We start from the raw sequence: 15,835 nt of genomic DNA on the forward strand, positions 1-15,835 counted from the left end.
GTTGATTGCCTGTAGGTCTGATTATTTCGTTTCATTCAATTTGTTCATTCCCCTGAGCTCCAGTACACATTAGCGATGGCTTATTGTGGCGCCCTACGGTTCGGAAAGCGACGTGCCCCAAGTTTCAAGCTGTGGCTGAGCCCAAATGGTAATCAGAGTTACCGATAAGAACGGACTGGATAAGTGGATAGGCTTATACATAGATGGATTGACAGATAGATGCACGTGTAACATGGAAAATGATTGATGTCACAGATGCTGAGGGAGAATAATGTGTTTTCATTCTCTCCTGTACAGTTCATTTCTCATGTGTCTGCATTGTGTGTCCCCAGCTCTCTCTCTCTCTCTCTCTCTCTATCTCATCCCTGCGCGATGGAAGCCCGGCCGGGTGTATCATGGGACTCCGTCAAGAGGGTGACAGCTTAAATATGCGAGGACTGAAAGGTAGCCATGGAGACCGACATATACACCTCTAACTCAGTCGGCCTGGAGGAGGAGCAGCAGGATGGTGATGCATGGTCCAGTAATGCAGCATCACGGTACACGCCGTACTCTCTCGGGTTCCAAGTGTCTCTCGGTGCCTGCCTCATGCTGGAGCTGGTGTTGGGTTTCAGCAGCAACCTGACAGTGCTGGTGCTCTACTGCTCCCAGTCTAATTTAGTGGACTCAGTCAGCAACATGGTGACGGTCAGTCTGCACGTACTTGATGTGGCGGTGTGCGTGCTGTGTTTGCCTTTCACTCTGGTGGTCGTGCTGCTGCCCCCGGGGCCTAACCTGGCCGTGCTGTGCTGCTTTCACGAGGCCTGCGTCACCTTCGCCAGCGTCGCCACAGCCATCAACATCCTGGTCATCAGCCTGGACCGGTACGACATCTCGGTGCATCCGGCCAACAGGCTGCTGACGACGCGCAGGGCGGCGCTGCTCCTCGCGGCCGTGTGGCTCACATCAGTCGCTGTGTTTATCATCCCACTCCTGGAGGATCAGTTGTCCAGTGGTGAGGCGACTGGGCAGAAAGGGCAAGAGACGCCTTTGTCTCTGTCCTCCAAAGGCATCAGCGCCACGGGGGTGCTGGCGTGGCGGAACCGGACCCTCTTGTGCATTGGTGGGAAGGGTGACCACTTGGGCCTAGGGACATATTACCACCTTATTCTACAGGTTCCCATATTCTTCATCACTGCCACAGTAATGCTGTTCACCTATTCCAGAATCCTGAGGGCTTTAAACTTCCGAATTGGCACCCACATGAAGAAGACCCAGAGGTTCATAGGCCCCTCCTGCTCGGGCGTCCACAAGAAATCCCCCAAAAAGAAGACCAAGCTCAGAATGATTAGCAGTGGCAAGCCACAAGGGGAGCAATGTACCACAGATGCCACGAAACAACTCAGCCACCCTCCCCTCATACCTTTTTCATCTCCCACTCCCACAGCAACCTCCCCCCCTGCCCTGTCTTCTTCTGCCCCACTGGTCACGTCCGACGCAGGTGCTTCCACCCCTATGCCGGCCACAATGCGCGTCCAGGCCTCCGTGTCAGCCATCATTGCCCTGCGGCGCGCAGTGCGGAGACACAGAGATCGGCGAGAGCGCCAGCGGCGGGTTTTCAGGATGTCCCTCATCATCATCGCCACCTTCCTCGGTTGCTGGGCTCCCCTGTCTGTGGTCAACATGCTAATCCTGGTCATGGGCCCCAGTGAGCCCCTGGTCAGCGTGCGCCTGTGGTTCTTGGCTCTGGCCTATGGCACCACAGTGTCCCACCCTCTGCTTTACGCCTTCACGCGGCAGAAGCTGCGACGTGCCCTCCGGGCCAAGGTTAAAAAGAGGGTGGTCTCCTTGCTTCAGGTGGACCCTTCACCAGGCGGCACTGTCATCCACAATTCCTGGGTGGAAAACAGAAAACACAGCCGGCAGGTGCGACTGGAAGCGAGCGAAGGTTCTGACCGCTGCCTGGCAGAGGCACTGTGAAATACTGTCCATGCACACGTGCTAGAGTGTTGATGATTAAAAACAAGAGGAGAGTCACAGATGTGTTCCACCCTCACTAGAGCGTGAAGCTAACTGGTGACAAACATATGTGCACCTTTGGGATACGCTTTTGAGCAGTAAGCAGCAAACGGAATGTTGTCGTCTCCGTGTGTCGCGCAGCCTCTGCGGCTAAACAAAAATCACACAACAGCAAACTTTCAAGTGTATATTCCGTAATACAGTAAACGCACATTTATGGCAGGAGATACGTTAGAGACCCACCCGCAATAAGTCAAAATCCGCACGACCATATAAAAACAATTCTTTACAGTTTTGCCACACCAACATACATTAAACATATTGTAACTTACTAAAACACAATGACAAACTTTCCTACGCGGCTGTTCTCTTGACAAAGCATGCTTCTTCAAGCTGTTTTTTTTTGTCACATGCAGAAAATAAAACATTGTATATTTAAACACCAGAAGATTCAACCAAACCGCATAATTTTGTCCAACGAAAGCCTGCTATCCTGTCCAGACAAAGTAAAGGAAATTCGCATAGATGTTACAGTAGACAGTAATTATAAACCCCCGCTGCTACCGTAACACACATGGAGCAGCAACACATAATAACAGAGTACACTACAATGGACTACGTGCGCTAGGTCGGTGACGTACTTCCAATCCAGCCAGTGATTATTTTCCGGTTAACTTCCTTCCACACGACAGTGGGGAAAAGAACTGCCAGAAAAACATGAAGGCTATAACTGACAGATAAATCGGTAAATATAATGTGAGGGATACGCTTTAGTTCCAGAAAACACCGGCTGTGTCAAATGATCATTGCCACGTGCCTATTTGTGCTCTGTATCGAGTTGCTATAGTAGTGAAATTAGCTTCCACTATTACCTACGGACCCCGTCCCTCAAGCACAGCGGATACACAGAATACAAAGCAGGGGGGTTGTTGTTATTCAGCTCACAGCTGTGTAGCAGACATTTTGGAAAGAATCATATTCATTGTACTGCTCAGGGCGGCACGGTTGATGACTGGCTAGCACATCTTCCTCACAGTTCTGAGGACCCGGGTTCAAATCCGCCACAAGCGCTGTACTGTTGTTGTTTGGATGGAACATGTAATTTCTTGGCCTTCTGACACCACCTCACCTTCATCTGAACACAAATATTCTCAAATGGGATCGCTCAAAGCTTGGAATTTAGTCGTCCCACTTCATGATATGGAAACCTACTTTACGCTGTTCACGTAAGCTTTCTTCTTCTCTTGTGCTGTCAAACTCTCAAACGTACTACATGTTCCATTCAAACGACGGTATGCCATTTTGTGACTAAAAAACATCTATCCATTGCAGTACAAAGAATTTGATCAATGCCGAAATGCCTGCTGCATCCATTTGTGTGCTGAGTAACAACAAACCCATCCTTTGTATTCTGTGTATCCACTGCGCTCGAAAGACGCAGGAAAACGGTGAGTGCTAACTTTGCAACTACAGCGTCTCGATGCTGTGCAAAAAAAGCCACACAGCGATGCTCATTTGAGCCACCCACCGTTTTATGGAGCTTTAAAGAATCCCTAATATTGACTCATTTTTCTGGCAGTTAAGGCACGGAAGTTTTTCTGGACATTCATTTTCTCGCTGTTGTAGATGGAGTAGGAAGTCAGCCGTGAACTCATTTGCCGATCATTGGCGAGATCGGAAGTACGTCATGGACCTGGTGCACGTAGTCAATACTCACAGGCATATATGCTCTCTGCTATGTGGGAACACCGAAGATTAAAAAAGCAATATGTGGTATTGAACTACTGTACGGTGAAGCGTCCTTCTTCTCACTTTTAATTAGGCTGCTACTCTCCCAGTAGACTTCAGTGCTGCCTGGCGTGTTGCGGCATGACGCGACTTAAAAATCAGACTTACTGTATACTGTAAAAACCCACAATGAAAGATCGCTTGAAAATCTACGATACAGCGAGGGTGCAAATGATGAACCGTGAAATAGGTGGGGAACATTGTATTTGACCCTATTGGATGCTGTTTACACGTGGACTTGTATGCTGGAGTATTCTCACAGCAGCACTCGCGTAACTGCTCCCAAAAATATCCTTAGCCAACAGATGATCACGTTTGCCACCCACTCTAAAGCTCAAAGACTGCTTTAAAAGACTGTTGATGCACCTAAATGACCATATACGTAAATATTGAAAGTCCGTTTCATCTGACCTCTGCCTTAATGATGTGCTCTGCCATGTCGTTTGTCATGAACACAACAGAATACCATTGTATATTTACAAGCACACCGAGTGCACAAGTGTGTACTGCATGAAATGTGGTGCTGAGCTTCAATAACGTCAAGAGTGTAGGAAGTTTATTTTCATGGGGGGGCAGAGGATCATTATGAGCAACTGTGAAATACTAAAATGCATTTACCTAATATTAAGTTACTATTGTATGGTCGGTTGTCACAGTGTTGTTATTAAAGTGTTCGTGTACCTCCAATATGTTTGTATCTGATAATGAAATGTGTTGTGATGCTGACCTTCAGGGAGATGGTCACGTGAAAATAATAATAATAATTGCTTTAGAAAGCTAGATGATGGTTTTGATTGAATACATTTTAAAATCGAAGCAGAAAGATTTGTATACGAGCACAGCAATTTTAAATTGTAAAACCATTTTTGCCTTGCATCATCCAGAAGACTGTCATTCGAGATGACAGTACAAGTGTCCTCTTAAACCGTTCACTGGGTCTGGGTCTGGGTCTGGGTCTGAAGTGCCTGCCCACCCATCAAGTGTGAAATTATACAACCAAATAAATCATTTGTCTATGTTGAATGTGTGTCTTTGGCAGGAAATAAAACAAGAAAGTGGCAAACTATGTTAGAAGAAACAATGTTTTCATTGTTTTCTTTTCCATTTCCACTATTTTTCATATTCCAGACAATTGTGCCGAACAGCAGTCTTTTGCATCATTATATAATCGATACTACCCGCTTTTAAAGCACGGTTCCCCAATCATTTGGAATTCGATGCCTGCAACACAAAAAAAGCTCGGAGAGGGGCACGTTTACCACTGTGTTGCATCACCTTTCCTGTAACATTCAATAAGCATATGGGAATTGAGGACACTAATTGTTGAAGCTTTGTAGGTGCAATTCTTTCCCATTCTTGCTTGATGTACGGCTTCAGTTGCTCAACAATCCGGGGTCTCCGTTTTCATATTTTGCACTTCATAATACGCCACACATCTTTTGATGGCTGGGCCAGTCTAGCACTGGCACTCTTTTACTGTGATGCCACGCTGTCGTAAGTAAGACGTGCAGTAAGATCACGGACATTCTATGGTGGATTTTGACCTTGCCGCTTACGTTGCAGAGATTTCTCCAGATTCTATGAATCTTTTGATGATATTATGGACAATTTGCTCATGCAGTTGCTCACAAAGAACCTCGCTCTATCCTTGCTTGTGAACAACTCAGCCTTTCGGGGATCCTCCTTTTGTACCCAATCATGACACTCGCCTCTTTCTAATTAACCTGCTCATCTGTGGAATATTGCAAACCGGTGTTTTTTTTTTAGTATTCCTTGACTTTCCCGGTCTTTTGTTGCCCCTGCCCCAGCTTTTTTTGGAACGTGGTGCAGGCTTCAAATTCAAAATGAGAGAATATTTGCCAAAAACAATGTTCATCAGTTTGAACATTAAATATCTCGGCTTTGTAGTGTATTCAATTGAATATAGGTCGGAATGGATTTGCACGTTATTATTTTGTTTCCAATTTGTCAATCCTATTTCCAGTATGACCGTTTAATTGGTACCGCTTACATCATAGTTAAGATGTAGCTGAAAGTGTTCTTTTGAGGTTTGGAGGATTGTTTCCATAAAATGATGCAAATGTATATGCTGTATATACACAGAGTGGAGAATCAGAATGTACAGTACCAGTCTTTGTTTGGGTTCCAGCTGGCCTGGCGCGTGTCAGATAAAGCCCAGACATCTGGTCCCACGGCTCGCCTGCGAACACGACGACCAAAGGGACTAACTGTCACTGCAGATGAAGTGGTTACTTCATAGGACCTGTGCTGGCTCTCGACTTTCGTTGCGTGTGCTCGTGTGTTCACTGCTCTCACGCTTTGCACACTCCAAGGCTCATCGCAAAGGTCATTGGATGTCTCACACTAGCGATAAACGCACTGCTGAATGTAAACACAACCAGAAAGATGTATGTTGATACTGTATGAATATGTGTATTTCCTCTCTTATTTCATGGTGATGTGCTATGTGAATGTACTGTATTTTAATTTGAATTAAGACTATGAATAAATGACAAACAGTGGTCTTCGCTCACATTCTTTTATTCATTTACGAATGACATAGTGTAGGATGATCAAACTCGAGTGTGTATAATTTTGCAAGGAAATAGCTCGAGTGAGCCTGTTTACGTAAAGAAAATTATGTGATTTAACATTAGATGCTCTCCCCCCTCTAGAAACTCTGTTCTGTTCGACTCTGATTCGCAATAAACTTCAATTATAATGCTAAGAAACCACAGCGGAAGCTTAAAAACGCAGCACAGCTGTTCCGGCATAAAAGGGGTACAGATCCTCCATTCAGCTGAACAGGACAAAAAAATAAGAAATTAATAAATAACATGAGATGCTGCGAGGAGCAAATGGTCAAAAGAGATTGGAAATCAGAACAACTTGGAAGTCACCCAACGGCACAAAGCAGTTCATCTTTGGAGGTTCCATTGCTGTAGCTCATTTAAGGATCTGCTACTTTTATTTCTGTTTTAAGGTATTTTTAATGGACCTCATTTAGTAGGCGCTGTACTTCTTCTGTATCTGTAGGTCACGCTTGTCCCATGGACCCATCCAGTGCACTTTTGTTCAAAAGATGCCAACACGCTTCAAATACGCGTGGGTTTTTTCTACTGTGTGGGATGAGCTCTGCAGTCGCGGGGGGGGGAAAAAAACGGTCATCTGTGTGGGATTCAGGCTGTACGGCGATCAATCCGCAGAATTTAAACATAGACAACACGATGAGCCCACTAACACTTCTAAGTGGAACAGTCATATGTTTTGTATCAGTCAAGCACAATTTTAGATAGAGTCAAGAGATATTGACGACATACTGTTTGTTAAGTGATACACAGTGGCTATAAAAAGTGCACACATCCCAGTCAAATGGCAGGTTTTAGTGATATAAAGTGATATTTCATTTCAAAGCTTATTCGACAATTGATATGACCTATAACTTACAATTCAATTGAAAAAAAACTGAGGAGTTTGCATGTTCTCCTCGTTCCTGCCTGGGTTTTCTCCGGGTACTCCGGCTTCCTCCCACATCCCAAAAACATGCATGCTAGGTTGATTGACAACTCTAAATTGCCCGTAGGTGTGAATGTGAGTGCGGATGGTTGTTTGTTTGTATGTGCCCTGCGATTGGTTGGCAACCAGTTCAAGATTTATTTGAATGTCTCCTCACCTGTGAATTTTCAGGCAGGAATTAGTGATCTGCTGCCAGGTCCATCTCATGGTCTGTGCATGTGGCCCCCCCTTCTCTAACGATTGCAATTCTTTGATGGAAAAGATGTGCGAAGCAAAGCATGGAGCACAAATTCTGAGCAGAAATGAAGGATTGGGTTTGTTTCTCGCAAGCAAGCAAGCCAACATCCAGTAGACCTGTTAGTCTAAGCATTCACACATTACGGGTTTTTACATTATGACACATCGTGTATTTTATAGCCCCTGTCCGCCACCTTTTGACAATAATGGCCGACTTTAGACTGATTGAAATGGCTCCCACAGGAGAAAGTTCCACCAAGACAACAAGCCACAGCCACAATAAACTAAAATGCCAGTAGGTGGCAACATTGTTAAAGAATGACGGCCCCAATTCACTCTACCTCACATACTTAGTGTATTGTATTAAATTAGAATTGCTATAATTTTCTACATTTGACTCATTTATGGAAGATTTATATCCAGTATTTATTATATGTAAAAATTGGCATTTATTAATGTACGATTAATCAACGTTTTGTATTATAATCATTTAAATAGCAAAATGGCACAAAAGAAATAATATAATATATATATATATATATATATATATATATATATATATATAAAAAACTGTGGGGATTTACTCATTAAATGTCTCATGACTCGTGTCGTGGTTAGCATACCTGCCTCATAGTTCTGAGATTCTCGGCTCCGGCCTTCCTGTGTGGAGGCTGCATGTTCACCTGTGACCTTAATGGGGACAAGCGGCAAAGAAAAAGGAAGAACGGATGGATGTGCATAACCAAAAATCACTATCCATGTCATTTCAAAATAATGTCAACTATAATTAATGATTATAAATACTAATCCAAGCCTGCATTTAAAGCAGAACCTTGGATGTACGGGAGTTACACATTTCCCCCCCTCATATTTGTAGCAGGTTGTGTCTGTTTTGCATGTCTTGCAAGCAAACGTATCTCCTCCTCTTCTTCTGTCCCCTCGTTTGTTGTCCTTTTATGTGACTTGTGACCCGAACTCACATGAAAGAAAGTACACAAATCAGCTGCTTTCGCAAGCAAATCTGTTTTAATGGCGGATTACATTACAGTCCAAATCTGTTATGTCACTCAGACATCTTTATTGTTTTAATCATTTGCAGTACATAAATATTATCTAATATAAAATGTATCTAAATAACATCCCCAGGTTCAGGAACTTTCTAGGCTGTCCTGGCCCACGTTGTAGAGAGCCCCAGTCCAGCAGCAGGCCCAGGCCACAAGCAACCTAACGGACCGAGCATTTGCGTCATTCCCATTGAAATCGGGATGAATGGCCAGTTGGCTGTGTGCTGATGTACCAATCAACAGTCCATTGATAACAAACCAGAAGAAAGCGATCCAGAGAACTCACATTGTGGGAAGACTGACAGAAGAATAAAAAGGTATTATTTGTGTGTGTGTGTGTGTGTGTGTGTGTGTGTGCGTGTGTGTGTATGGACGGTTTAGGCTCGTTGGGTGGCATGAACATTTGAAACCAGATAGTACGTCAGGCATTGGAAGCGGCTTTTACTTGAAATGCAATCACTGCATTTAACAAAGTCAGTGTTATTTTACAATCATATTAGAGGGAAATGGGGCACGGATCATAACTTATTTGCATACTTTTATTGATGGTTGTTCCGTCTCGTAATGTGTTGCTATGTAATTTGGAGCAGGGTAATATCCTGTGTGCAGTGTTATGCAAGGTCTCGCTCTTCTCATTGTGGCTGCATTTTTCCATTGCTGTAATTGGGTTACCCTGTGGCTTTCATCTTTGCCAGTCTTTTCAGGGTCACAAAGGAAGCCCGACGTTGCCATTCTCCCCTCAGCGAATTAAGACCACAGGTGGAGGACTGCCTAACAGACAGTAAAGAGAGGATGTTTTCGCTCCAATGAATGCGGACTCCTTTCTTGAGCCCTTTGCTTCCGTGGCAGGTCTCACACACGTTCCAGACAATCGGGCTTTGGTTCAGGGCTTGCATAACCAGAGCAGTGTGACTTCTACCACTGTCCGTTTGCCATCGAACAAACTTTTCTTTTGTAGCTGTGCTGTCATGCCATTTTGATGCAGGGTGGCTTCGTAATCAGTGTTAGTGCGAGCCACTATATTCACCATGCCGGACATTACGTTTTGGGTGGTTTTCATGCGGAATCCCTCTTTAGCTAATGGAAGAGTTACTGTTATTTGGAACTGTTCATAATTCCCTCCATCTTTACTAAGGCCCCCGTTCCTAGAGCAAAGCAAAGCACTTTACTGCTACTGCCATGCTTCACGATGGCTATTTTGCTCGTTGGCCAAAAATGTTCCTTTTTTTTTTTTTTCTCCATCTATATTGAAAATATACACACACACACAAAAACAAATCAACACAAGCTAGTCTATTGAGAAAATGGCAAAAAATAAACAAGGAATGTACAATGTGCACATTCCAACAAAGTAGGAAGAAGTAAAGAACTTCTCAGCAGGGGTGGGAGCAAGTCACATATGTGCGAGTCACAAGTCAGTCTCAAGTCATAACTTCAAGTCTCAAGCAAGTCCTAAGCCACTGTAGAAAAAAAAAATAAAAAAATAAATCAAGCAAGTCGAGTCGCCACTAAATTTCAAGCAGGTTGAATCAAGTTATTACTTGGTTTAAGCAAGTCGCAAGCCATACCATCTTGCGCCAGTCGCAACATATATTGGAGTGGCAATAAAATGTTTTTTTCCACAAATCATGACAGTAAACAAAGTATCTCATTTGGAAAAAATTTTTTGTTTTGTTTTGTTTTTACCGAGAGAAGTAAAAAATAAACAACAGAGATCGTGCGGTTGCTTACGTGTGCATGTGCTCTCATAACTGTGATCTCATTTATAAGCGCTGACTGTGGGCGACTGACAATTGTCCTTCGATTAAAGGCCGTTTCATATGCCGTGGTTTCAATTTTAAAAACATTGTGCAGACAGCTTTATCACAGAGCCGACACCACAGATGACATTTTAAGGGAGACACGTCAATAAGCACGTTGAATACGAAACACGTAGCGACTCCCAATGTGTCCTGTACTTCCAAATACCGCAACGCACTTTGTCAACGACATTTTTATCGCCGTGATCCAAATGCATACAGCAGACTTATAACGCATCTGGCATCCTCTAGCCTCTCACATTATTCTTTATTTTTAATCGTCGCAAACCAGTCTATAAAACTTAATGTTTGACCAGCTAGCTAAACTGTTAAATTAGCTTACCTGTCTGTGTGAGTTTTGTAGCGGCGGATGAAGTTCGACGTCGTTGTTGTTGCGTCTTTAATATGGGTGTTGCAAACCATGCAGGTTGCCATCTTCTTTTTGCAGACTTCATCGACAACATAATCCTTGCATCCAAATTTTATTATCTTTGGCGCTCCTTCCATCATTCATGCAGGTGACTACGTCACACTGGCAAATGTGCAACAATACAAACTGTGTTGGCAGGTTGGCGCGAATGAACCCCCAAAACATTTTTTTTCTTTCAAAAAAAAAAAAAAAAAGGCAAACTATCTTAATAAAAATGCAAATTTCCAACTCCAACCGAGATGACTTGTCAAGTCATGTCGCTCAAGTTAATCTCAAGTCAAGTCTCTTGGTTGTCACAGCCACGACTTGACAGACGTTTTCACTTACATCTCTGTAAGTGACATACTATTGTGCCATATTTTTTTTCACTTGTTGGTGACTGTCTTTACGGCGTTCCACGCGATGTCCAATCCCTTATAAATTCTTTTGGCCTTTCACCTCATTGATACTACTCCGTTCCCTTGGATGCTTTGGAAGCTCATAGCTTTTGCGGTAAAATGCATCTAAGGAATTTTTATTTGTTCTGTAATTGTGCTATGTTTCCTTCAAAAACAATAATAAAAAGCAAACAAAAAAGGTGCCATTAAGGAAATCAGGAAAATCATACTTAAACAGCTAAGCAGCATTTAGGTTCAGCTGTATGATTCCTTATAAAAACCTGGCATTTTCAGTAGATACAAGAATTCATTTTCCACAATTTTTCCTCACAGGTCATTATTTTTCGAATATATCAGATGTTTACGTTTGTTTGGCCTCTATTGAATATAACTGAAAGTGTTAGCTTTGGGGTGGACAACCTACTGTCTGAGGGCCCTATACGGCCTGTGAGAGCATTTAGTCCGCCCAACCATACAATTCTAACAACAGATAAAATCTCAGAGAAACTGTTACGATAAGCCCCAAAATATTTAATCCACAAATAGTCATAATACCGCAACGCAACAATAGTCAATGTTTGATCATCGCATCATATCTTCGCATAAACATATGGCCCTCCGAGCACTTTATAAAGCTGAAATGGTAGCCGATAGGAAGAAGTTCATCATTTTTTTAGAGCTTGACAATGATACATAGACCCAAAATTCACTCTCCCTCCTAAGCTTTTGAAGACAAACTGTAAAATGGATCTGTCTCAATGACTGCCAAATGCTAGACTATTCAGGGTCTTATTACATTAGTCTTTTGAAAATCATATTTAGTCTCGTGCACTATGTTTAATATTTCAGATGAGAACGAGAAGAGTCAACCAAAACAACTAAATGAAAACTATTAGTTTTAAGATTCTGAACAGCTGTCATGTGACTGGAAATTTCAGTGGCCATGTTATATGTGTTTGTATGCGTTTTTGTTGTTGTTGTTGTTGCTTGTTTTTTTTTTTTTTGCATCTTTACTTACACAACTTAGGTTTTCTTTCCTGAGTCATTAATGGACTCTGTACTCACTCGAAGGCCAAGCATGCTCTGAAGGTTGGAGTTCAATTCTTGGGATACCTTGGGTCACTGTCTTTATGACTTTCCAGGCAATGACAGACGAGTTAAGCTTGACGCCATAGCACAAATGAAGATGTCCCACCAGGCTCCCGTCAAGGAAACAAAACAAAGAATGTTGATTTGCACAGCTTGCATAGTTGCAATTCACAAGGAAGGAAAAATTAATTACTAAGCTCTTTTTCTAACGATGGTGCTGTTGTGGACGCATTTGTGACATAACACACTATTATGCATAAAGCCCAGGTGTGTGTGTGACTGGTGTCCTTTGAGACAAAACAGAGACATTGTCCTGGCACACTGACTGACTAGAAAGTACTAAACCCACCCACTAATTCTTGAACTAACTCCAAGACCAGGGGGAAAGGCTTTTTCTCAGAATGATCTTCTGTGTTCCATTGCACTGATTTGCAAATGCGTGTGTGCTTCACCAACATCTTTAGCTTCAGACCTGCACTAGAAATTGCAATAATTCACTTAGGTACTTAGTATTTTGTTATAGTTACTTCCCCCATTTTTCATGTACATTAGAGAGAAATAAGCGCCCATTTATTGCAAGGTATAAATGGTTAACACTGGTCAAAAACAATTCAAGCACTTTCAGAAAATGTATTGATACAGTGAACAAATGAGCTTTTACTTTGCAATTCTGGTTCATTTTTTTTTTTAGACAAACAGGACATACACCACTTGCTATTTAATATTACACAAATATAACGGATATTGCCACTTGACATTGCACTTCGGCTCAAATATGCTATTCCTGAGTCGGATATCTTTTGCAGGCAGCATGGAGTACTAGTGGTTAGCTCGTCTGCCACACAGTTCTGAGGTTTGGGGTTTGAATCCCAGTTCCGGCCATTCTGTGTGGAGTTTACAGTTTCGCCCAGTATAAGGATGGGTTTTCTCAAGGTTCTCAGGTCAAGTTTATTTCTTAAAAAAAAAAAAAAAAAAAAAATGGAAGAAACATGAGAAGTGACCACAGATGGAGCACTCCCCTTTCCAGGATGAACAGGCTGCAATGGAACATTTATCACATCGTATTATGATGCACAATGTTGGTTAAGAGAGTAAGAGTCCATTTAGTGAGATGAAGCGCCCCAGGTAGACTCCTCTGGGAGAAAGGGGAGAAATGAGATGTCAGAAGGACCCAAGGGGAGCAGGAAAATACCGTACACAGTCTTTACAAACAGGCAACCTGTTCAGACAACAGATCATCGATGACTTGATACAGACACAAGCAGATATGCACCAGTTTCGTGCTACTGACTTCTGACCAGCTCATTCTGCCAATGCACACGCACCACAAGCTCAAGTGACTAACTCATGGTGGTAAGGGTCAATGGTAAGGGGTTATGGCTGTTACTCAATACACCACGGCAACATGTGTCAGCAGAGGCGCTTTCCAAGTTCCGCAGTCGCATTGCAGGTTGTTTCTCATCTGTAGCCAAGCTTCCATTTCTGTCATCGGTGTTGGCGCATCGGTGCTGTTCACACCATCTGTTTTATGGCTTTATAAATGAGGGAGTTCAAAATAGATACAGCAGACAGCATGCGTACATCAAGGACACAAGCTAAGATGAAAAATCATCTTCTGGATAGCGTCCAGAAAGTAAAGCCTCACTGATAATCTGAAAGTGTTTCCTTCTCCAACACACACGCACCCATGCACCCACGCACACACAACCTGTAAATCCTGCCATAGCACTTTGTTAGTTGATATCAGTCTGGAGCAGGCCCGCTTGTGGATCCGCAGATGCACACAATACCTGCTCGCTTATGGAACAAAGTTCTTCAAATATTGGGGAAGTTGAAACAGCACAATGTAGTGGTACATTCGCCTGACTTCGGTGCATTCAGTGTGAGTTCAGTCCCCACTCAGTGACGGTGTGAATATGAGTGAGAATGGTTGTCTGTCTCTACATATGCCCTGTGACTGACTGGCGACCAGTCCAGGGTGCAGTCTGCGCATATTAGCTGGGATAGCAAAGACAAATCTCAGCACCTGAATTTTTCATGTTTTTAGAATGTTGGAGCAAACCCACGCAAGCACTAGGAGAACATGCAAACTCCACACACATTTGAACCCCGTACCTACCTTAGAACTGTGAGGCAAACATGTTCAATTGAATTTACCTCTGGTTGAGAGTGGCAGATAAAATAAATTATTCTCTATATGGTTATCATTGTGTTTGGGGTCTGTTTCTAAATCAAATATGTTTTATTCTTGTTACATGACAGATGAATAGTATTATATGAAATGGACATTGAATTACAACGGAAACCCCAGTAGATTAGCTGGTTTACCCAAACCATTCCGCACGTTGCCCGAGCAACCATCAAACTACTTCCGGGTTAGCGGCCAATCAGACGATGCTGGACCCTTGATATCGCGATGTGCTGGGCAACCAGACACTGCGCACATAAAACAAAGATCAAGAAGTGAGGGAAATTTGCTTTAATATTATTTTTGGACACATTTGGCCCAAATTGGTTTTGCCGTTTTAGCCCTACCGTGCTAACTGTCACTCCTGTCAATCACAGAACTTGCCTAAACTGTTCGCTAGTTGTTGTTGTTCTTTTTTGTTGAATCACTTTCCTGTAAACCACAACGTTATACACATTCCAGTCCCAAACCTATATTAATTATGCTGAAAATAATCTTAACTACCAATCCTATCCTCCACTGGTCACAAAGTAGGCTACAGTTCTTTGCCATTATTCACAATTTCTATAAAGTCCATTTAGAGTTATATTATCTATCTATCTAATATAGTAAAAATGTAGCTGTTATGTTGTCTTGATTAGCCCCAAAAGAATTGGTCAAGGTTCGTGCTCGCTCCTTCCACCAAGTTTCATAAAAATGATGTAACATTTCGTGCACAATTTGGAGAACAAAATTAGAGATAGTGAACATCTCCATGGTTCATTTGGATGCATCCTCCTCTTAAGGAAAGAGAGACTGAGGTCATAGTTTAAGCCATTGCTCGTGTTTATCTGTGTTTGCTTCCCTTTATGAGTGTTGTTTTCATGCATTTATGATCTTTAAATGTTTGCTGGACTTCCTTTGAGACTTTATTTGGTTGTAATGGGGGGACATGATTCAAGCTACAGCACATTATCAGTATCTATCAAATTACCTTTATTCATTCCTTCAGATTGGAATAAAAGATCTTCATGGCAGTCCTTAGAATAGCTATCGTCTACTAGAGAGGGCAGTTGCGTGGCTGTTACATAAGACAAGACAGAATGCAACGAGGATTCCATGGCAATCCAGAAGGCTGGCAGGGATTCTTGTGATTGACTGTCACTGGAAACTGAAGTAGGTGGATGCTTGTTTGATGACCGAATGTCTTCTGTCTATTAATTGAATATCAATCTTGGTGCAACATATTTCACTGACACTTTGATTTTAAAGTTGCTCCCACATTCACATTTGTGTGGACATAAACACGTCAAGTCCAACCATACATCCATTTTCTGTACTGCTTATTCTGTTCAGGGTTGTGGGGTTCT

At 42.7% G+C, this 15,835-nt stretch overlaps 1 protein-coding gene across 1 annotated transcript; it reads left to right on the top strand.

The window, feature by feature from the left end:
* Window positions 1-450: 450 nt before the first annotated feature.
* LOC133408463 (G-protein coupled receptor 22-like) lies at window positions 451-1,959 on the top strand. The gene has a single exon (XM_061687445.1). The coding sequence runs from the start codon at window positions 451-453 to the stop codon at window positions 1,957-1,959; it is 1,509 nt and encodes a 502-aa protein (XP_061543429.1).
* Window positions 1,960-15,835: the final 13,876 nt, after the last annotated feature.

Source organism: Phycodurus eques, chromosome 10 (assembly GCF_024500275.1).
Source record: "Phycodurus eques isolate BA_2022a chromosome 10, UOR_Pequ_1.1, whole genome shotgun sequence".
Classification (NCBI taxonomy): Eukaryota; Metazoa; Chordata; class Actinopteri; order Syngnathiformes; family Syngnathidae; genus Phycodurus; species Phycodurus eques.